The following is an 18,289-nucleotide window of genomic DNA, read 5'->3' as shown; positions in this document are numbered from 1 at the left end:
GGACAATTTTGTTTGGGTCGAAAAACTTTTGAATGATTAAAAGTTTCGACTCCTTTAAATAGCCAGGTTCTTATCATGTATAATCGGTTGAATAACAAGCTGTGTCCGATAGATGAGATACTTAGCTAAGAGAAATATACTGTGCTTGTACCAGCATGTCGTATATATCTGTGGGATGGAGGGACACAGAGGTCGATTTACTTTCCAAAAGCAGGAACACCTTACCATAGGAGGGTAAAAGATTTTCAGATTTCTATGCTGAAGACATAGGAGAGGCATATAGAAATATATCTTAAAATAAAAATCCCTGGAGATCGCATGTCTCGGCAAAAGTATGCGTATCATAAGGGCAGGTCTAATGAAACAGCCCTTAACGACTTAGTCGGGTTCTCGCTGTCAGGGAATATACAATGGTAGCATTTTGTGGTATTGAAGGTGCTTCCAATAATACAAAACTGGTGACAACTTTGAAGGAGTTGGAGCTTCTTGGCACCAACACTACCATAAGCAAGTTTTTTAATAACTAAGTTACTAAAATATGCTTTACCATTGGCTTGGGATCCGTAGATCTGAAAAGATGGGTCACCAGAGGAACACGGTCTCATTTACTTTGGAATATTAACATGAAACAAGTAAAAAGGTATTAAGATCGGCCGGGCCGAACTTTGAATACTCACCACCTCAGGTATCTTTCGTCACAATCTGGTGGAAAATGCATAATTTATGCCCACATTCCAGCTTTATCGAAATATAGTCCAATTTGGGCCAAATTCGACGCGGATGTTGACTTATCTAATAAGTACAAGTCAAATTGATCAATTTTTCAGAACAAAATATTTGTCTTTTTGGTAACCAAATCCAAATATAGACCGATCTAAACCATAAACGTCTCGGATGTCGAAAAGCCTAACATATATTGGGTTGCCCAAAAAGTAATTGCGGATTTTTTAAAAGAAAGTAAATGCATTTTTAATAAAACTTAGAATGAACTTTAATCAAATATACTTTTTTTACACTTTTTTTTAAAGCAAGCTAAAAGTAACAGCTGATAACTGACAGAAGAAAGAATACAATTACAGAATCACAAGCTGTGAAAAAATTTGTCAACGCCGACTATTTGAAAAATCCGCAATTACTTTTTGGGCAACCCAATATTACTTGGTCAAATTTGAGCGAAATCAGATTATAAATGTGCCTTTTATTGGGCTAATGCTTTAAATCGAGAGATCGGTCTATATGGCAGCTATATTCAAATTTGAACCGATTTGGGCCAAATTGAAGAGGGCTGTCGAAAGGCCTAACAAAATTGACTGTCCAAAATTTCGGCGACATCGAATATTAAATGCGACCTTTATGGGGCCAAAACCTTAAACCGAGAGATCGGTCTTTATGACAGCTATCTCGAAATCTGAACTGATCTGGGAAAAATTGCAAAAAGTTGTCAAAAAGCCTAACACCACTCACTGTCCCAAATTTCGGCGACATCGGATATTAAATGCGCCCTTTATGGGCCCAAAACCTTAAATCGAGAGATCGGTCATTATGACAGCTGTACCCTAATCTGGACCGATCTGGGCCAAAATCAAAGAGGATGTCGACCTAACGCAAATATCTGTCCTAAATTTCAGCAAAATCGAATAATAAATGCGCCTTATCTTGTGCCAAGTCTTTAAATCGAGAGATCGGTCTATATGGCAGCTATATCCAAATCTGAACCGATTTGGGCCAAATTAATGAGGGCTGTCGGAGGGGCTAACACAACTCAATGTCCCAAATATCGGCGACATCGGATATTAAATGCGCCCTTTATGGACCCAAAACCTTAAATCGAGAGTTCAGTCTTTATGAGAGCTATATCGGAGATCTGGACCGATCTGGGAAAAGTTGCAAAAAGTTGTCAAAAAACCTAACGCAACTCACAATTCCAAATTTTGACGTAATCGGACAATAAATGCGCCTTTTATGGGCGCAAAACCTTATATCGAAAGATCGGTCTATATGGCAGCTATATCCTAAGCTGGACCGATCTGGGCCAAAATGAAGAAGGATGTCGAAGGACTTAATGCAACTATCTGTCCTAAATATCAGCTAAATCAAATAATAAATGCGCCTTTTATGGACCCAAGACCTTTAATCGAGAGATCGGTCTATATGGCAGCAATATCCAAATCTGAACCGATTTGGGCCAAATTGAAGAGGGCTGTCGAAATGCCTAACACAACTTACTGTCCCAAATTTCGGCGACGCCGGATATTAATTGCGCCCTTTATGGGCCCAAAACCTTAAGTCGGGAGATCGGTCTTTATGACAGCTATATCGAAATCTGAGCTGATCTGGGAAAAATTGCAGAATGTTGTCAACAAACCTAACGCAACTCACTGTTCCGAATTTCGGTGTAATCGGCAATAAATGCGCCTTTTATGGGCCCAAAACCTTAAATCGAGAGATCGGTCCATATGGCAGCTATATCCTAATCTGGACCGATCTGGGCCAAAATGAAGGAGGATGTCGAAGGACCTAACGCAACTATCTGTCCTAAATTTCAGCCAAAATCGAATAATAAATGCTCCATTTATGGGCCCAAGACCTTTAATCGAGAGATCGTCTATATGGCAACTATATCCAAATCTGAACCGATTTTGGCCAAGTAATATAGTTCTTTCCCCAGCATTTTCAGGAAGAGGTCATTGGGGTTACTCTTAGAGATATAGTTCAGTGGTCTAGCCGTAAATTCGTGCAAGACAGAAGTTGTTCTCTTCAGCAGAAGATACAAGTTATCTTGAGTGGCACCTGTCTCCTTGGAAGGAAAGAAGGTTCCATTTACTGAAAGCGCAAATTACCTGGGTGATTTGTTGGACAGGAAATTAAACTTCAAATCAAACATTTTCGAAAGGGCCAGAAAGGCAATTCTTGCCCTATACACCTGCAAGAGAGCCATTGTCAAAAGTTTGAGGTTTAAACAGCATAGCATGTACTGTGTATATATTGCAGTTGACAGACCTATAATGCTATATGGTGTTGTGGTCTGGTGGACGGCGCTTCAAAGGTCCACCTACTGTTCAATACTCAACCGGATCCAAAGGACGACAACATCTGACCACTGCCGTGAGTTCAAGGGAGCTTTCTCCTTGGCCATGTGGCGGCTACGGACTTAGTACAACATCCGAAGTACCAGGCACTGTGGATTACACCCTACTTGAGCCGCTTTTTTTGTCGGCTACGGACTTGGTACAATATCCGAAGTTCCAGGCACTGTGGATGCACCCTACCTGAGCCGATTTTTTATAAAATGTACTGTACCACTAGAAAGAACCGATTGGAACAACGATATCCCTGGAAATAGAAATTACATTGACTTCTATACGGATGGTTCTACAGTAGACGACCAGGTGGCCTTTGGGGCGTACTCTAAAGATCTATTGTAGAACTGGTCATATCGAAGAGGTTACCCGACCAATGCAGTGTGTATCAATCAGAGATCCTTGCAATTAGGGAAGTGTTGGAATGGCTAAGATAGAATGTCATAACGATGATTGGCATGAATATATTCTCGAATTGGCAGGCAGCCATTAAATCCCCAGAGAACGTATTTCTGAACACAAAAGCTGCCTTCGATTGTCGCAGATCTCTCAACGAGATGGCTGAACAGTTCAAAATTCATCTGTTCTGGGTGCCGGGCCACAGAGGCATCCCAGGGAGTTCTAAAGCAGACGAGCTTGCGAGACTTGAAACTACCCTACACACGCCAGGGAAACTGGAATCTGTGGGTATGCTTCTAGCCACATGTAAGCTAAGCTTTCAGGACCAGTCCCGAAGGGCAACGAATGATGGATGGTCACAAAGAGCGGGCTGTGAGCATTCCAAAACTATGTGGCCTAATCTAGACTTGAAGAGGTCTACCGCTTTGCTGTCACTGAGTAGAACAGACATCTCAGTCATTGTGTTCGTCATGACAGGTCACTGTCTAATCGGAAAATCTGCTGGTAGACTGATGGTTGCCAACAACGACCTTTGCAGAACCTGTTGTTGGGCTTTTTAAGGCGATCTGGATGGTTCAACGGTAGAAACTATAAGGCATCTTCTTTTTATACCCACCACCGAAGAATGGGGGAATATTCATTTTGTCATTCCGTTTGCAACACATCGAAATATCGGTTTCCGACCCTATAAAGTATATATCTTCTTGATCAGTGTACTGTTTTTAAAAATGGAGATATTGAGCTGAAACTTTGCACAGTTTCTTTTTTTTATCCATTAGCAGGTTAAGTTCGAAGATGGGCTATATCGGACTACATCTTGATATAGCCCCCATATACACCTAACCGCCGATTTCGGGTCTTAGTCCCATAAAAGCCACATTTATTATACGATTTTGCTGAAATTTGGGACAGTGAGTTGCGTTAGGCCACTCAACATCCATCTTTAATTTGGCCCAGATTGGTTCAGATTTGGATTTAGCTGCCATATAGACCGATCTCTCGATTTAAGGTTTTGGGCCCATAAAAGGGGCAGTTACTGTCCGATTTAGCCAAAATTTGAGACAGTGAGTTGTGTTGGGCCCTTTCCCTCTTCTATTTGGCCCAGATCGGTCCAGACTTGGATATAGCTGCCATATGGACCGATCTCTCTATTTTTTCCCCGTATTGACTGAAAAATGGCAGAACCGATTTTCTCGAAATCTTCGCATATTGTGTAGGTTGGTCTGGAAGGAAATATAGGTTATAATATTTTTCGGTATGCCAAAAACACAACCCAAAATCAAAAGTGGACCAATCGGGACAGTATAAGTATCAAATGGAAGGTATTGGAGGGTAGAATACGAATTTGGCATTAAATTTTAAGTCTAAGTACCCTTCGTTACGCCCCAACCTCAAAACTCCCCCAAACAGACATATTGGACTTTCATTTCAATATGGGGCTCAAATGAAAGGTGTTCTGGAGTAGATTTCGAATCTGGCATACAAAATCAGATCGAAGTATAGGGGGTCACGCCACCCCTCAAAAACCCCATTAGACCAATTATGACTACATGATACTTGGCTGAACCGATTTTCTTAAAATTTTCATAGATTGTGTACATTTGTCTGGAAGGAAACATAGGCTATATAATTTTTAGAAATCGGGTGGGGGCGGACCCTCCCCCTTACCCCAAAAACGCCACCCATATCCAAAAGTGGTCCGGCGGGCACAATAAGGGTATCAAATGAAAGGTATTGGAGACCAGAAAATGAAAATGGTAGTAAAATTTGGGTCCAAGTACCCACGGGGCCCCCCAACCCCAAAACACCTCTAAACAGATATATTCCAAATTCATGTCAATATGGGACTCAAATGAAAGGTATTAGACAGTAGATTACAAATATGGCATAAAACATTAGGTCCAAGTGATGGGAAGGCGCCCACCCCCAAATTCCCCGAAATGGGCATATTAGCCGAACATGGCTGTATGGAACTCAAATGAAAAGTATTAGGCAGTAGATTACAAATGTGGCATAAAACATCAGGTCCAAGTAATGGGAGGTCGCCCACCCCAAATGGACATATTAGCCTACCATGGCTATATGGGACTCAAACGAAAGGTATTAGGGAGTAGATTACGAATATCATATTAAAACTTGCGTTCAAGTCTAGGTGACTCTTTTCCTCCTAAAAATACGTCGAATAGATTAATTGACCCATTATGACAATATGGGACTCAAATGCAAGGTATTTGAAAGTAGAAAACGAATTTGATATCCGATTTTGGGGGTACGCGCTAAATCACCCCTTAAACTGAACTTTATTTCCGACTTTAGCAATATGTGGCTCAAATTAACGGTATTTGGGAGCAAAGAACGAATTTAAAATCTATTTTTAGGGCAAAGTGCTGGTGGCGTCCCTAGCCCCAAAACACCCACCAAACGGTTCATACTTACCAACCATGACAAAATGGGGTTGAAAATAAAGGGATTAGGGAGTGGACCCGAATTTGATATCCATATTTTAATCGAAATGTCTCCCCTAAAAAGCCCTTCTTATTACCCTAATTTTAGAAAATACCAGATCTCGGAAATTGGTAGTGCGATTAGTTCAAAATTTTTTGCCCTCTAACAATCACCAAAAAAAAAAATGGTTTTTATTATTGGGGACGGGTGCCGCGGGGACAGCCCAAAACCCGCCTAATAGATATATATACCAATCACGGCAATATAGAGCCATGTGTTTGGGGAACACATGGCTCCACTCCAAGATACCTCCCCATTATATTCATTGATTTTCGGGAAATCTATATTCATTTTCGGGACAAAGACTCTGGGGTCTACCCCACCATCAAACACAACTTATTTACCGATCATGCCATTATGGGACTCATACGAAATGTTTTTGGAAAGTAGAGCACGAATCTCATATTTACTTTGATGGCCAAGTGACCACCCCCAAAATACCCCTTAAACCCGAAATATTTACCAATAGAGTTATATGGGGCTCAAAGGAAAGGCATTTGGGAGTAGACTAAAAATTTGCTTAGAAACCGAGCAGGATCAAACTTTTCATACATCAATGAGTGCTTTTCGATTCAAGTGGAGTTTATCGACGATAAAGGAACTTTTTTATAGTCGAGTCCATACGATGTGCCGTAGTGCGACACCTCTTTGGGGAGAATTTTTTACATGACCATATATGGTATGGTACCTCGCATATGTCGCCAGCATTAAGAGGGGATAACCACCGCTTTAAATTTTGTCCGAAGTTCTGCCGCAAGATTCGAACGAAGGCGTTCACCATCATAGGCGGACATAGGCTACAGTAACACGATATCCACACTTAGGGCGAAGTCTCCCCACCCTAAATAGATATTACAGAGTTAAAGAAGGCGCAGCGGAGCGGGCCCGTTTGTTTATCAAATCGGTTTTTATTTCTCTGTCTAGAATCGAAAAAAGCGTTCCATTTAGATATTTAAAATGAACAAAAAGCCTTTTTGTACCCACACGTAAAAAAACTCCTTTTTCCCCAAATATGATACCAAATAAAAGTTTTATTCCACAAAAATTCCCCTAAACTCTATTCCCAAGCAGGAAGAAGAAGAAAAAAGTTCATGCTTAACTAGACCAATTAGGAGAGTTTCTTTTACCAAAATCCCATGACCAATTACATGACTCCAGCTAAAGTTTCAAGTGCACAAAAGTTCAAATTCAATTTGGCTATTGTCGGTGGACGAAGTTTAAGCTGGGAAAATACAACAAAATCCTAACACCCAACAAAACCATAAAGGGGGACAGCCTTGCATGGGGAGTGCATTGTTGGCGGCATTGGTCATTGACTTTCATAGACAAAACTTCAGTTCAACCCCCCCCCACAACTAAGCAGAAGCTCGCGAACAACAATTGTTAGTTGTTGCTGTAGTGGCGTTTTTTTTTTGCAGAACAGATTATTCCAACTGATGTTAGTTTTAGATTTTATTTTGTTTTTTCAATTTAAAATATTCAGTTGAGGACCTGTTAATCCTTACTGCTCATGCCAGCCATTGGTAGGTGTTTGTGTAGTTGTTGATATTTATGCCATGGTTTGTTTATTTGCCCAGCTATAGTTGCGCTTGGTTTCCTCTCTCTCTCTCTCTCTCGCCCTCCTTTTGTACAGTTCCTGTGGCTGTGTGAACTGTTTATGTCCTTTCGCTCATAACCGGAAATAACACTTTTGTTTTAACACAACATTGCCGTTTCATGCAGTGGGCTGCCGCTGCATGTTCTGCTGTATTTGTTCGCCTTTTTGTCGCTGTTGTCTCTTATTCCGGCATAACAATGTAAATTTACTATCGCAGTAGTGGCAGTTTATATACACATGTATATAAAAACATTGATGTTGATGGGGAGTGTTAAGTTTACTAGGATACACTGGACAGGGAATGGGCATGGACATTTTTTTTTGCAGACAAAAAGAATACAACTTTGGAGTGGGACGATCTGAACAAACAAAATCTCAAATCTATTTGCTACAAAGAAAAAATGATTGGCAAATGTTCGAAAATTTCCCTTAAATAGTGCTAAATGAAATCTTTTTTTAGAGAAAAAATTTTAATTTAATTTTCCCTTTAATAAAAGTTTTAAAAATTTTTGTTTAAAAAAATTTTTTTCTTAAGCCTAGCACTGACTTCGAGTTTTCGCCCGAACAACTGTCAAAATGCACTACAAAAAAAAAAACTTTTGCGAAACGACCTCGCTGCTCCTTTTTTATACCCTCCACCATAAGATGGGGGGTATACTAATTTCGTCATTCTGTTTGTAACTACTCGAAATATTCGTCTGAGACCCCATAAAGTATATATATTCTTGATCGTCGCGACATTTTATGTCGATCTAGCCATGTCCGTCCGTCTGTCCGTCCGTCCGTCCGTCCGTCCGTCCGTCCGTCCGTCTGTCTGTCGAAAGCACGCTAACTTCCGAAGGAGTAAAGCTAGCCGCTTGAAATTTTGCACAAATACTTCTTATTAGTGTAGGTCGGTTGGTATTGTAAATGGGCCATATCGGCCCATGTTTTGATATAGCTGCCATATAAACCGATCTTGGGTCTTGACTTCTTGAGCCTCTAGAGTGCGCAATTCTTATCCGATTGGAATGAAATTTTGCACGACGTGTTTTGCTATGATATCCAACAACTGTGCCGAGTATAGTTTAAATCGGTCCATAACCTGATATAGCTGCCATATAAACCGATCTTGGGTCTTGACTTCTTGAGCCTCTAGAGTGCGCAATTCTTATCCGATTGGAATGAAATTTTGCACGACGTGTTTTGCTATGATATCCAACAACTGTGCCGAGTATAGTTTAAATCGGTCCATAACCTGATATAGCTGCCATATAAACCGATCTTGGGTCTTGACTTCTTGAGCCTCTATCGTGCGCAATTCTTATCCGATCAGAATGAACTTTTGCACGACGTGTTTTGTTATGATATCCAACAACTGTGCCAAGTATGGTTCAAATCGGTTTATAACCTGATATAGCTGCCATATAAACCGATCTTGGGTCTTGACTTCTTGAGCCTCTAGAGTGCGCAATTCGTATCCGATTGGGATGAAATTTTGCACGACGTGTTTTGTTATGATATCCAACAACTGTGCCAAGTATTGTTCAAATCGGTTCATAACCTGATATAGCTGCCATATAAACCGATTTTGGGTTTTGACTTCTTGAGCCTCTAGAAGGCGCAATTCTTATCCAATTGGAATGAAATTTTGCATGACGTGTTTTGTTACGATATCCAACAACTGTGCCAAGTATGGTTCAAATCGATCTATAACCTTATATAGCTGTCATATAAACCGATCTTGGGTCTTGACTTCTTGAGCCTCTAGAGGGCGCAATTCCTATCCGATTTGGCTGAAATTTCGCAAGACGTTTTTTATTGTTACTTTCAACAACTATGGCAAATAAAGTACAAGTCGGTTCATAACCTGATATAGCTGCCATATAAACCGATCTGGGATCTTGACTTCTTGAGCCTCTAGAGGTCGCAATTATTATCCGATTTGCCTGAAATTTTGTACGACGGATTCTCTCATGACCATCAACATACGTGTTTATTATGATCTGAATCGGACCATAGCCCGATACAGCTCCCATATAAATCGATCTCTCTATTTTACTTTTTGAGCTCACAAAGAGCGCAATTCTTATTCGAATTGGCTGACATTTTACACAGGTCTCCAACATATAATTTAATTGTGGTCCAAATAGGACCATATCTTGATATCGCTCTAATAGCAGAGCAAATCTTTTCTTATATCCTGTTTTGCCTAAGAAGAGATGCCGGGAAGAGAACTCGACAAATGCGATCCATGGTGGAGGGTATATAAGATTCGGCCCGGCCGAACTTAGCACGCTTTTACTTGTTAATTCTCTAATATGTTTTTAGGGTGGGGACACTTCACCCTGAATGCGGATATCGAATTCGTGCCATTGTAGCCTATGACGCTGAACGCGTTCGAATCCTAGCGAGAACATCGGACAAAGCGGTGTTTATCCCCTCTTAATGTTTGCGAGGTACAATGCCATGCATTGTCATTTAAAAAATGTTTCCCAAAGAAGTGTCGCACTGCGGGACGCCGTTCGGACGCGGCTACAAAAAAAGGTCCCTAATCATTGAGTTTAAACTTGAATCGGAAAACACTCATTGATGTGTGAGAATTTGCACCTTTTCGATTGGTGGTGGTAATGTTCTTCCTTAAGGTAAAATTGCAAATTTTGCCCATGAACATTCCACAAAGGAACAGGGGCAAACTTCTCACATATCAATGAGTGCAGTCCGATTCAAGTTTTAGGCTCATTGATAAGGGACCTCCTTTTTATAGGGTAATTTTCTCATAAGGGGAGGGATGGGACCTCAGAAATCTCGACTCATATATGGATATCAAATTCGTGCTGCACTTCCAAATCCCTTTAATTTTGAACCCCATATTGCCATGGCCGTTAAATATGAACCATTTGGAGGGTTTTTTGGGTCTGGGGAGGCCACCGGCACTTTGCACTGAAAATAGATATCAAATTCGTTCTTTATTTCCAACGGTAATGAAGTTAAGTTTAGGGGGTGCTGTAGGGCGTAACTCAAAAACACTTGGGTCCAAAATTGGCTATCAAATTCGTTTTCTACTCTCAAATATCTTTCATTTGAGTCTCATATTGTAATAATGGGTCAAATAACCCATTTGATGTATCTTTAGGAGGAAAAGCGCCACCTAGACTTGAACTCAAATTTTTATATCATATTCGTAATCTACTCCCTAATACCTTTCATTTGAGTCCCATATAGCCATGGTCGGCTAATATGCCCATTTGGGGGAATTTGGGGGTGGGCGACCTCCCATTACTTGGGCCTAATGTTTTATGCCGTATTTGTAATCTTCTGCCTAATACCTTTCATTTGAGTCCCATATTGTCATTATGGGTCAAATAACCTATTTGATGTATTTTTAGGAGGAAATGCGCCTCCTAGACTTGAACGCATATTTTAATGTCATATTCGTAATCTACTCCCTAATACCTTTCATATGAGTCCCATATAGCCGTGGTCGGCTAATATGCCCATTTGGGGGTATTTGGGTGTGGGCGACCTCCCATTACTTGGACCTAATGTTTTATGCCATATTAGCAATCTACTGCCTAATACTTTTCATTTGAGTCCCATATTGACATGAACTTCCAATATATCTGTTTAGAGGAGTTTTGGGGTTGGGGGGCCCTCTGGGTACTTGCACCCAAGTTTTCTGGTCTCCAATACCTTTCATTTGATACCCTTATTGTGCCCATCCGACCACTTTCGGATATGGGTGGCGTTTTTGGGGTAAGGAGGAGGATCCGCCCCTACCCGATTCCCAAAAATATATAGCCTATGTTTCCTTCGAGACAAACGTACACAATCTATGAAAATTTTAAGAAAATCGGTTCAGCCAAGTATCATATAGTCATAATGGGTCTAATGGCGTTTTTGAGGGGTGGAGTGACCCCCTATACTTCGATCTGATTTTGTATGCCAGATTCGTAATCTACTCCCGAATACCTTTCATTTAAGTCCCATATTGAAATGAACATCCAATATGTCTGTTTCGGGGAGTTTTGGGGTTGGGGTGGCCCTTTGACACCAATTTGTATGCCAGATTCGTTATCTACTCCCGCATACTTTTCATTTGATACCCATATTGTCTTTTTCCATCCACTTTTGATTTGGGTGGTATTTTCGGGGTAACGATGGAGGGTCCGCCCCCTTCCGTTATCAAAAAATTATAAAGCCTATTCCTACTTCCTGGCCATATTCGTAATCTACTCCCGAATACCTTTTATTTAAGTCCCATATTGAAATAAACGGCCAATATGTCTGTTTGGGGGACTTTTGGGGTTGGGGCGGCCCGATGGGTACTTAGACTCAAATTTTAATACCATATTCGTGTTCTACTCTCTAATAACTTTCATTTGATACCTATATTGTCCCGATCGGTCGACTTTTGATTTTGGGATGTGTTTTTGGCATGAGGGGGAGGGTCCGTCCCCCTTCCGATACCGAAAAATTATATAGCCTATGTTTCCTTCCAGACCAAGCTACACAATATGCGAAAATTTCGAGAAAAATCCGTTCTGCCATTTTTCAGTCTATACGGAACAAACAAACCGAATCCCATATATCATTGATTGGCTAATGGGCCCATTTTGGGCGTTTTTGTGGGGGTGGGGTGATCCCCTATACTTCGACATGAATTTGTATGCCAGATTCATTATCTACTCCTGCATACTTTTCGTTTGATAGCCATATTGTCCTTATCGGTCCACTTTTGGTTTTGGGTTGCGTTTTTGGCATAAGGGGGAGGGTCCGTCCCCCTTCCGATAGTGAAAAATTATAAATCCTATTCCTATTTCCTGGCCATATTCGTAATCTACTCCCGAATACCTTTCATTTAATTCCCATATTGTCATGACAGTCAAATAAACCTATTTTAAGGGGTTATGGGGCTGGGGCATCCCGATGGGTACTTAGAACAAACTTTTATTATAAAATTCGTACTCTATTCTTGAATACCTTTGATTTGAATCTCATATTGTCCCGATCGGTACTCTTTTATTTTTGGGTAGTATTTATTGGGTAAAGGGGAGGGTCCGCTCCCCTCCCGATATCAAAAAATTAGATACACAATCTGTGAGTCTATGCGGAAAAAAACAAACAAACCCACAAACAAACAAACACAACTTGAATTTTATATATAAGAAGATTAAACCCTTAAATTTACAGCTCAACCTAATACGCTTTGAAAATAACTACACTCCGATACTTTCATATTGGTTATATACAATATATGTATGTGTGTTCTCACTTTTTGTTTTCCATTTTTTTTTTTTTTTTTGTATTTTAGTGGTACGCCGACAATTCCACGTGCACGTGGAAAACACCGAAGTCTTTTTGGGGAATTCCGCATTGATTAAGTGCGCTATACCGGACTATGTGCGTGCATATGTCAAAGTGGCCAGTTGGCAACGCGGTGAGGAGATGCTGTTACCGGATCTGTCGGATGTTGGTGAGTATTGTTGTTGTCGTCGTCGTGGACGATTTTTCATTGTGTTTTTTTCCCCCAGTCTTTTTTTTATTTGTTGTAGTATGCGTATCCTTTCGCATAAGTGAACACAGGAATACACATAAACAATCCGTGGAGTATGAATTTTTTATGATTGGGGGAATATTAAAGAATTTTATAGGATTTCTAGGGCATAAACTGTAATGTTAATATGATTTAAAATTATTTTTTGTTTTTACTAAGGCAATAAATTTAAGACCATTGGAATGCCATTTTATGTTGTTTGAGAATAAAGCAAGCACAATTTGGTAAAAATAGTTAGGGGAAACAAAAGAATTTACCGAGGTTGAAAAGAGGCATTTTTAGTTCCCAATGCACGATTTGGTTAGTTAGGTTAGGTTTAAGTGGCAGTCAGCCATCAGACCCACTTAGACGCTCCACTGTGTTTCCCCAGCAATAGGAGAAGGAAGATGCCTTCTAGTTTCTACCGTTGAACCATCCAGATTGCTTTGAAAAGTTCAACAACCCAACGGCATGTTCACCGGTCCACTTAGGGCCTTGAAATATTGCACATGATCTCGATAATACCGCCCTAACGTTTTCCGATTCGGTAGAGTTGTCTTTATCCGTTCTAAAATTGCATATTTTTTAATAATTTTTTTTCGATTCTATCCCACTGTGCGGTGCTGCTCGCTGAAATTTGAAACAGTGAGTTATCTTAAGCCTCCCGTCATCCGACCCAAATATGGTTAGGATCGGACTATATTTAGATAGACGGTGCTGCTCTCCAGAATGCCATATGAGATTTTGTCCATAGATTTGATTGATTGATCAGGCTGGAGTCTAAATGGGGCACAGTTCAAGTGCTAAAAATTTCGTTTTCGCCTCCAATTTGCCGTGATGCCAGGTGACAACCCTCCCTTCTTGTCATTCCAAAGAGGAATCATCAGGTTATCTTTGACAAAGTCATTGAAATGCATTAAAGCCCCAACTGGAATTGAATTAAAACCCAAAAATTTGCTTTATTTTATAATGAACTAGTCGGCACGGTGCACTTCCACCAAGACAGAATGCAATTGTATGGTTAGACGCTTAACCTATCGCAAATCTATGCGAGCCTCTAATGCAAATATAACACTACCACCCGTATATGATATGATTTAATTGACTTTTAGGCGTCCGAATGCGGATGGGCGATATACTAATCTTGAAATTCCATTTGTACGAGTAACACCTCGTAATATTGATAAGAGACACAACAAGTAAGATCGTGCTAAATTCGGCCGGGCGGAATCTGATATACCCTCCACCATGGATCGCATCTGTCGAGTATCTCTTTTTAGGCAAAAAAAATTAATAAGGGTGGAGGAGGAGGAGCTATCTAAAGTTATAGTCCGATTCGGGGCTCACGAAGCAAAATCGGGAGATTGGTTTATATGAGAGCTGTATCAAGCTATAGATCGATTCAGACCATATTGCACACGTATGTTGAAGGCCATGGGAGAAGCCGTTGTACAAAATATGTACCAAATCGGATGAGAATTGCGATCTCTAGAGGCTCAATAAGTCAAGATCCCAGATCAGTTTATATGGCAGCTATATCAGGTTATGTACCGATTTGCGCCATACTTATCACAGTTTTTGGAAGTCATATCAAAACACAGAAAACAAAATTTTAGCCAAATCGGATGAGAATTGGGCCCTTTAGCGGCCCAATAAGTTAAGATCCAAGAAGGGTTTATATGGCCCCTATATCAGGTCATAGACCGATTTGGACCATACTTCGAACAAATGTTAGAAGTGATACCAAAACACCACGTGCAAAATAACAGCCAAATCGGATAAGAAGTGCTCCTTCTAAAAGCTGGAGAAGACAAGTCCCAAGATCGGTTTATATGGCAGCTATATCAAAACATGCACCGATTTGGCTCATTTACAATCCCAACTGACCTACACTAATAACAAGTATTTGTGCAAAATTTCAAGCGGCTAGGTTTACTCCTACCACAAACAGACAGACGAACGCACAGACGGACGGACGGACAGACGGACGGATATACGGACAGACAGACAGACGGACGGACGGACAGACGGACGGACAGACGGACGGAAAGACGGACGGAAAGACGGACGGACAGATGGACGGACAGACGGACGGACAGACGGACGGATAGATGGACGGACGGACGGACGGAAGGACGGACAGACAGACGGGAGGACGGACAGACGGACGGGAGGACGGACAGACGGACGGGAGGACGGAAAGACGGACGGGAGGACGGACAGACGGACGGACAGATGGACGGACGGACAGATGGACGGACGGACAGATGGACGGACGGACAGATGGACGGACGGACAGATGGACGGACGGACAGATGGACGGACGGACAGATGGACGGACGGACAGATGGACGGACGGACAGGAGGAAGGACAGACGGACGGGAGGACGGACAGACGGACGGGAGGACGGACAGACGCACGGACAGACGGACGGACAGACGGACGGACAGTCGGACGGACATGGCTAGTTCGACTTAACATGTCATGACGATCAAGAAAATATATACTTTATGGGGTTTTAGACGCATATTCCGAGGTGTTACAATTAGAATGATGAAATTAGTATATTTTTTTGATCGTCTTAAGATTCTTAGTCAGTTTAGCCGTTTCGGTCCATCTGACGGCCTGCCTATATCAATAAAGCGAGCCAAGTATGGTCCGCATCAGTCCAAAGCCTGATATAACTCACATATTAACCGAACTCCCGATTATACCACTTGAACTTTGGACGGCGCAGTTCTTATTCGCATTTTGCACAATGACTTCTCCTATGATCTTTTACGTTCTTGTCAAATATCGTCCGAATTGGTACATTAGCTGATATAGCTCCCATAAAAATCGATCTCGCAAATTTAGTTCTTGATCCCCTATAGAGTGTAATTCTTATCCGAATTGGCTGAAATTTTACACAATAACTTATACTCTGGTCTCCAAAATCAAACTATATATGGCCCGAATCGATCCATAATCTGATATAGCTCCAATAGCACAGCATTTTTATCCATTGCCCTTTGATGGGGATATGACTTACACTCACTCCTCTTTTATGCATTTTTCAATTGAATTCCATCCCCTTTTTCCCTACTGACAAGCATATGGTTGAACTAAAGATTTGTTTATTAATGGACCACATCTGAAATACACATGCATGCAGACGATTTTTCATACACACACACACACATGCATATTGCCATGGCGAGATGTGTAAAAGTCCAGATGAATGGACTGCTGCTGCTACTGCTTATTTTAGTCTCAACGGGTATCAATATACATGAAACTATATAAATGTGTGTGTGTGTGTGTGTGTGTGTTTGTTGGTATGTGTATGCTAGAGTGCATTTATAGTGTCCAAATAAATAGTTTTGTTGTTGTTTCGTAGTATATTTTGCGGTGGTCATGGCGGTGTCGGTGTATTTGCTTCCGCCGTATTGTGTTCATGCTGTTTTTTTTTGCTTTTTTTTTTACACATATGAGGTATTCTTTCGCTATGGCAACGTTGTAGTGGTTATAGTTTTTACTACGCCTTCACTGTATTATCCAGTGGCAGTATCAGTCTCTCAATCCTCTGCAGTAATGGTCAGTTGTGGGAACTGTCTTGTTTTTATTTTTTTTTGTTTGCCTCTCATATTTGGTAACGGTGGGTTTTACTATTTTCACTGATGTTGGTGGGGCCGATAGGGGAGAGAAGGGAAGGATATGTCGGTGTTTATCCGTTTGTTAAAATTTATGTTTGCGCATTTTCTTTCCTTCCGGTGCGTGCTTATGTTTCAGTTTCCGACATCTGTTAAATACCTATGGGAGGAGGGAAAGTCAAATTGCATAGCTTAAATGGCTCGTAAATTGCAACATTTAAGTGAAAGGGACAATTTTGAAGAAAAAAGTTAAATTACCAAAAATAATAATGAAATAAAAAACTATTGGGTTGCTCAAAAAGTAATTGCGGATTTTTTAAAAGAAAGTAAATGCATTTTTAATAAAACTTAGAATGAACTTTAATCAAATATACTTTTTTTACACTTTTTTTTCTAAAGCAAGCTAAAAGTAACAGCTGATAACTGACAGAAGAAAGAATGCAATTACAGAGTCACAAGCTGTGAAAAAATTTGTCAACGCCGACTATATGAAAAATCCGCAATTACTTTTTGGGCAACCCAATATATAAACAATTTTTTTCTAAAACGTTTGGAAGAAGGTATTCAAAAGATGTTTCATATCGATTTTCATGAGATTTATTTTTATATTCAAAAGATGTGGCTTACAAAAATGCCCAGCCCATACATAACTTCAAAACCAGTTGCACAAACATTCTAATTTGATTTTCAGCTTTAGTGCTGAAGCATACAAAACGCATCTCTGTAAATGCATATGTTTTCCCAGAATGCAAATTTTCTTTTATCCATTCTGTCTAGCACAAACATTTCATACAAAAACTACATTCTTTCAGGCAATATACGATCCAAAGCACCTGCAGTGACACTGAGAATACTCTTTTTTGTATATTTCGAGTCTGCCATAGATAGGTGAATGGCTAAGAGCCCAGCACGGTGGGGAGAAGTGTGAATAGTGAATACCTTCTCTATTGCTATGATGATGGTGGTCTGGTATGGCACTGCCTCATGGTGATTTCAATTATTTTGTACGGCATACATTTAATGTTTCTGCTCATCGCTTATTGTGACACAACAAGCTGTCTGTCTGTGCCACAGTGCCATTGTATAGTTTTGTTGAATGCCATGCGATACGAAAGGAAACGTATGGCTTTGCTGTTGCCATGGAGTGTTTCGTTCGGTGTTCGTTGTCTCCACTTGGTATTATGTTTCGGACTGCTTGACATTTATTGGAAAATGTTTTCATGTCATCATGTGGGAATTTCCATGTTGTCCACTGTTTTGTTACTTTGGCACACATTTGCTTTCCGTTTTTACCCCACCGATGAGGCAGAGGCCGTACGTGCATGCATATATATGACGATGAAGGGAATATTCGAATGGATCGCAAGTAAAAACGGATTAAGTTCGGCCGGTCCGAGACTAATAACAAATAAAAGCGTGCTAAGTTCGGCCGGGCCGAATCTTATACATCCTCCACCAAGAATCGCATTTATCGAGTTCTTTTCCCTGCATCTCTTCTTAGGCAAAAAGGATGTAAGAAAAGATTTGCTCTGCTATTAGAGCGATATCAAGATATGGTCC

The 18,289-nt window shown here is 40.7% G+C and overlaps 1 protein-coding gene across 1 annotated transcript in view; it reads left to right on the top strand.

The window, feature by feature from the left end:
- Window positions 1-410: 410 nt before the first annotated feature.
- The window catches only part of LOC131998412 (cell adhesion molecule DSCAML1-like), a gene marked incomplete at its 3' end in the record, with an annotated part of 54,264 nt that continues 36,385 nt past the window's right edge, over window positions 411-18,289 (top strand). Inside the window, 2 exon segments of the mRNA XM_059370703.1 lie at window positions 411-507; window positions 12,875-13,036. Coding sequence (XP_059226686.1) covers window positions 411-507; window positions 12,875-13,036 — 259 coding nt within the window.

This window comes from Stomoxys calcitrans, unplaced genomic scaffold, assembly GCF_963082655.1.
Source record: "Stomoxys calcitrans unplaced genomic scaffold, idStoCalc2.1 SCAFFOLD_106, whole genome shotgun sequence".
Lineage (NCBI taxonomy): Eukaryota > Metazoa > Arthropoda > Insecta > Diptera > Muscidae > Stomoxys > Stomoxys calcitrans.
This window is presented reverse-complemented; position numbering and strand designations above follow the sequence as displayed.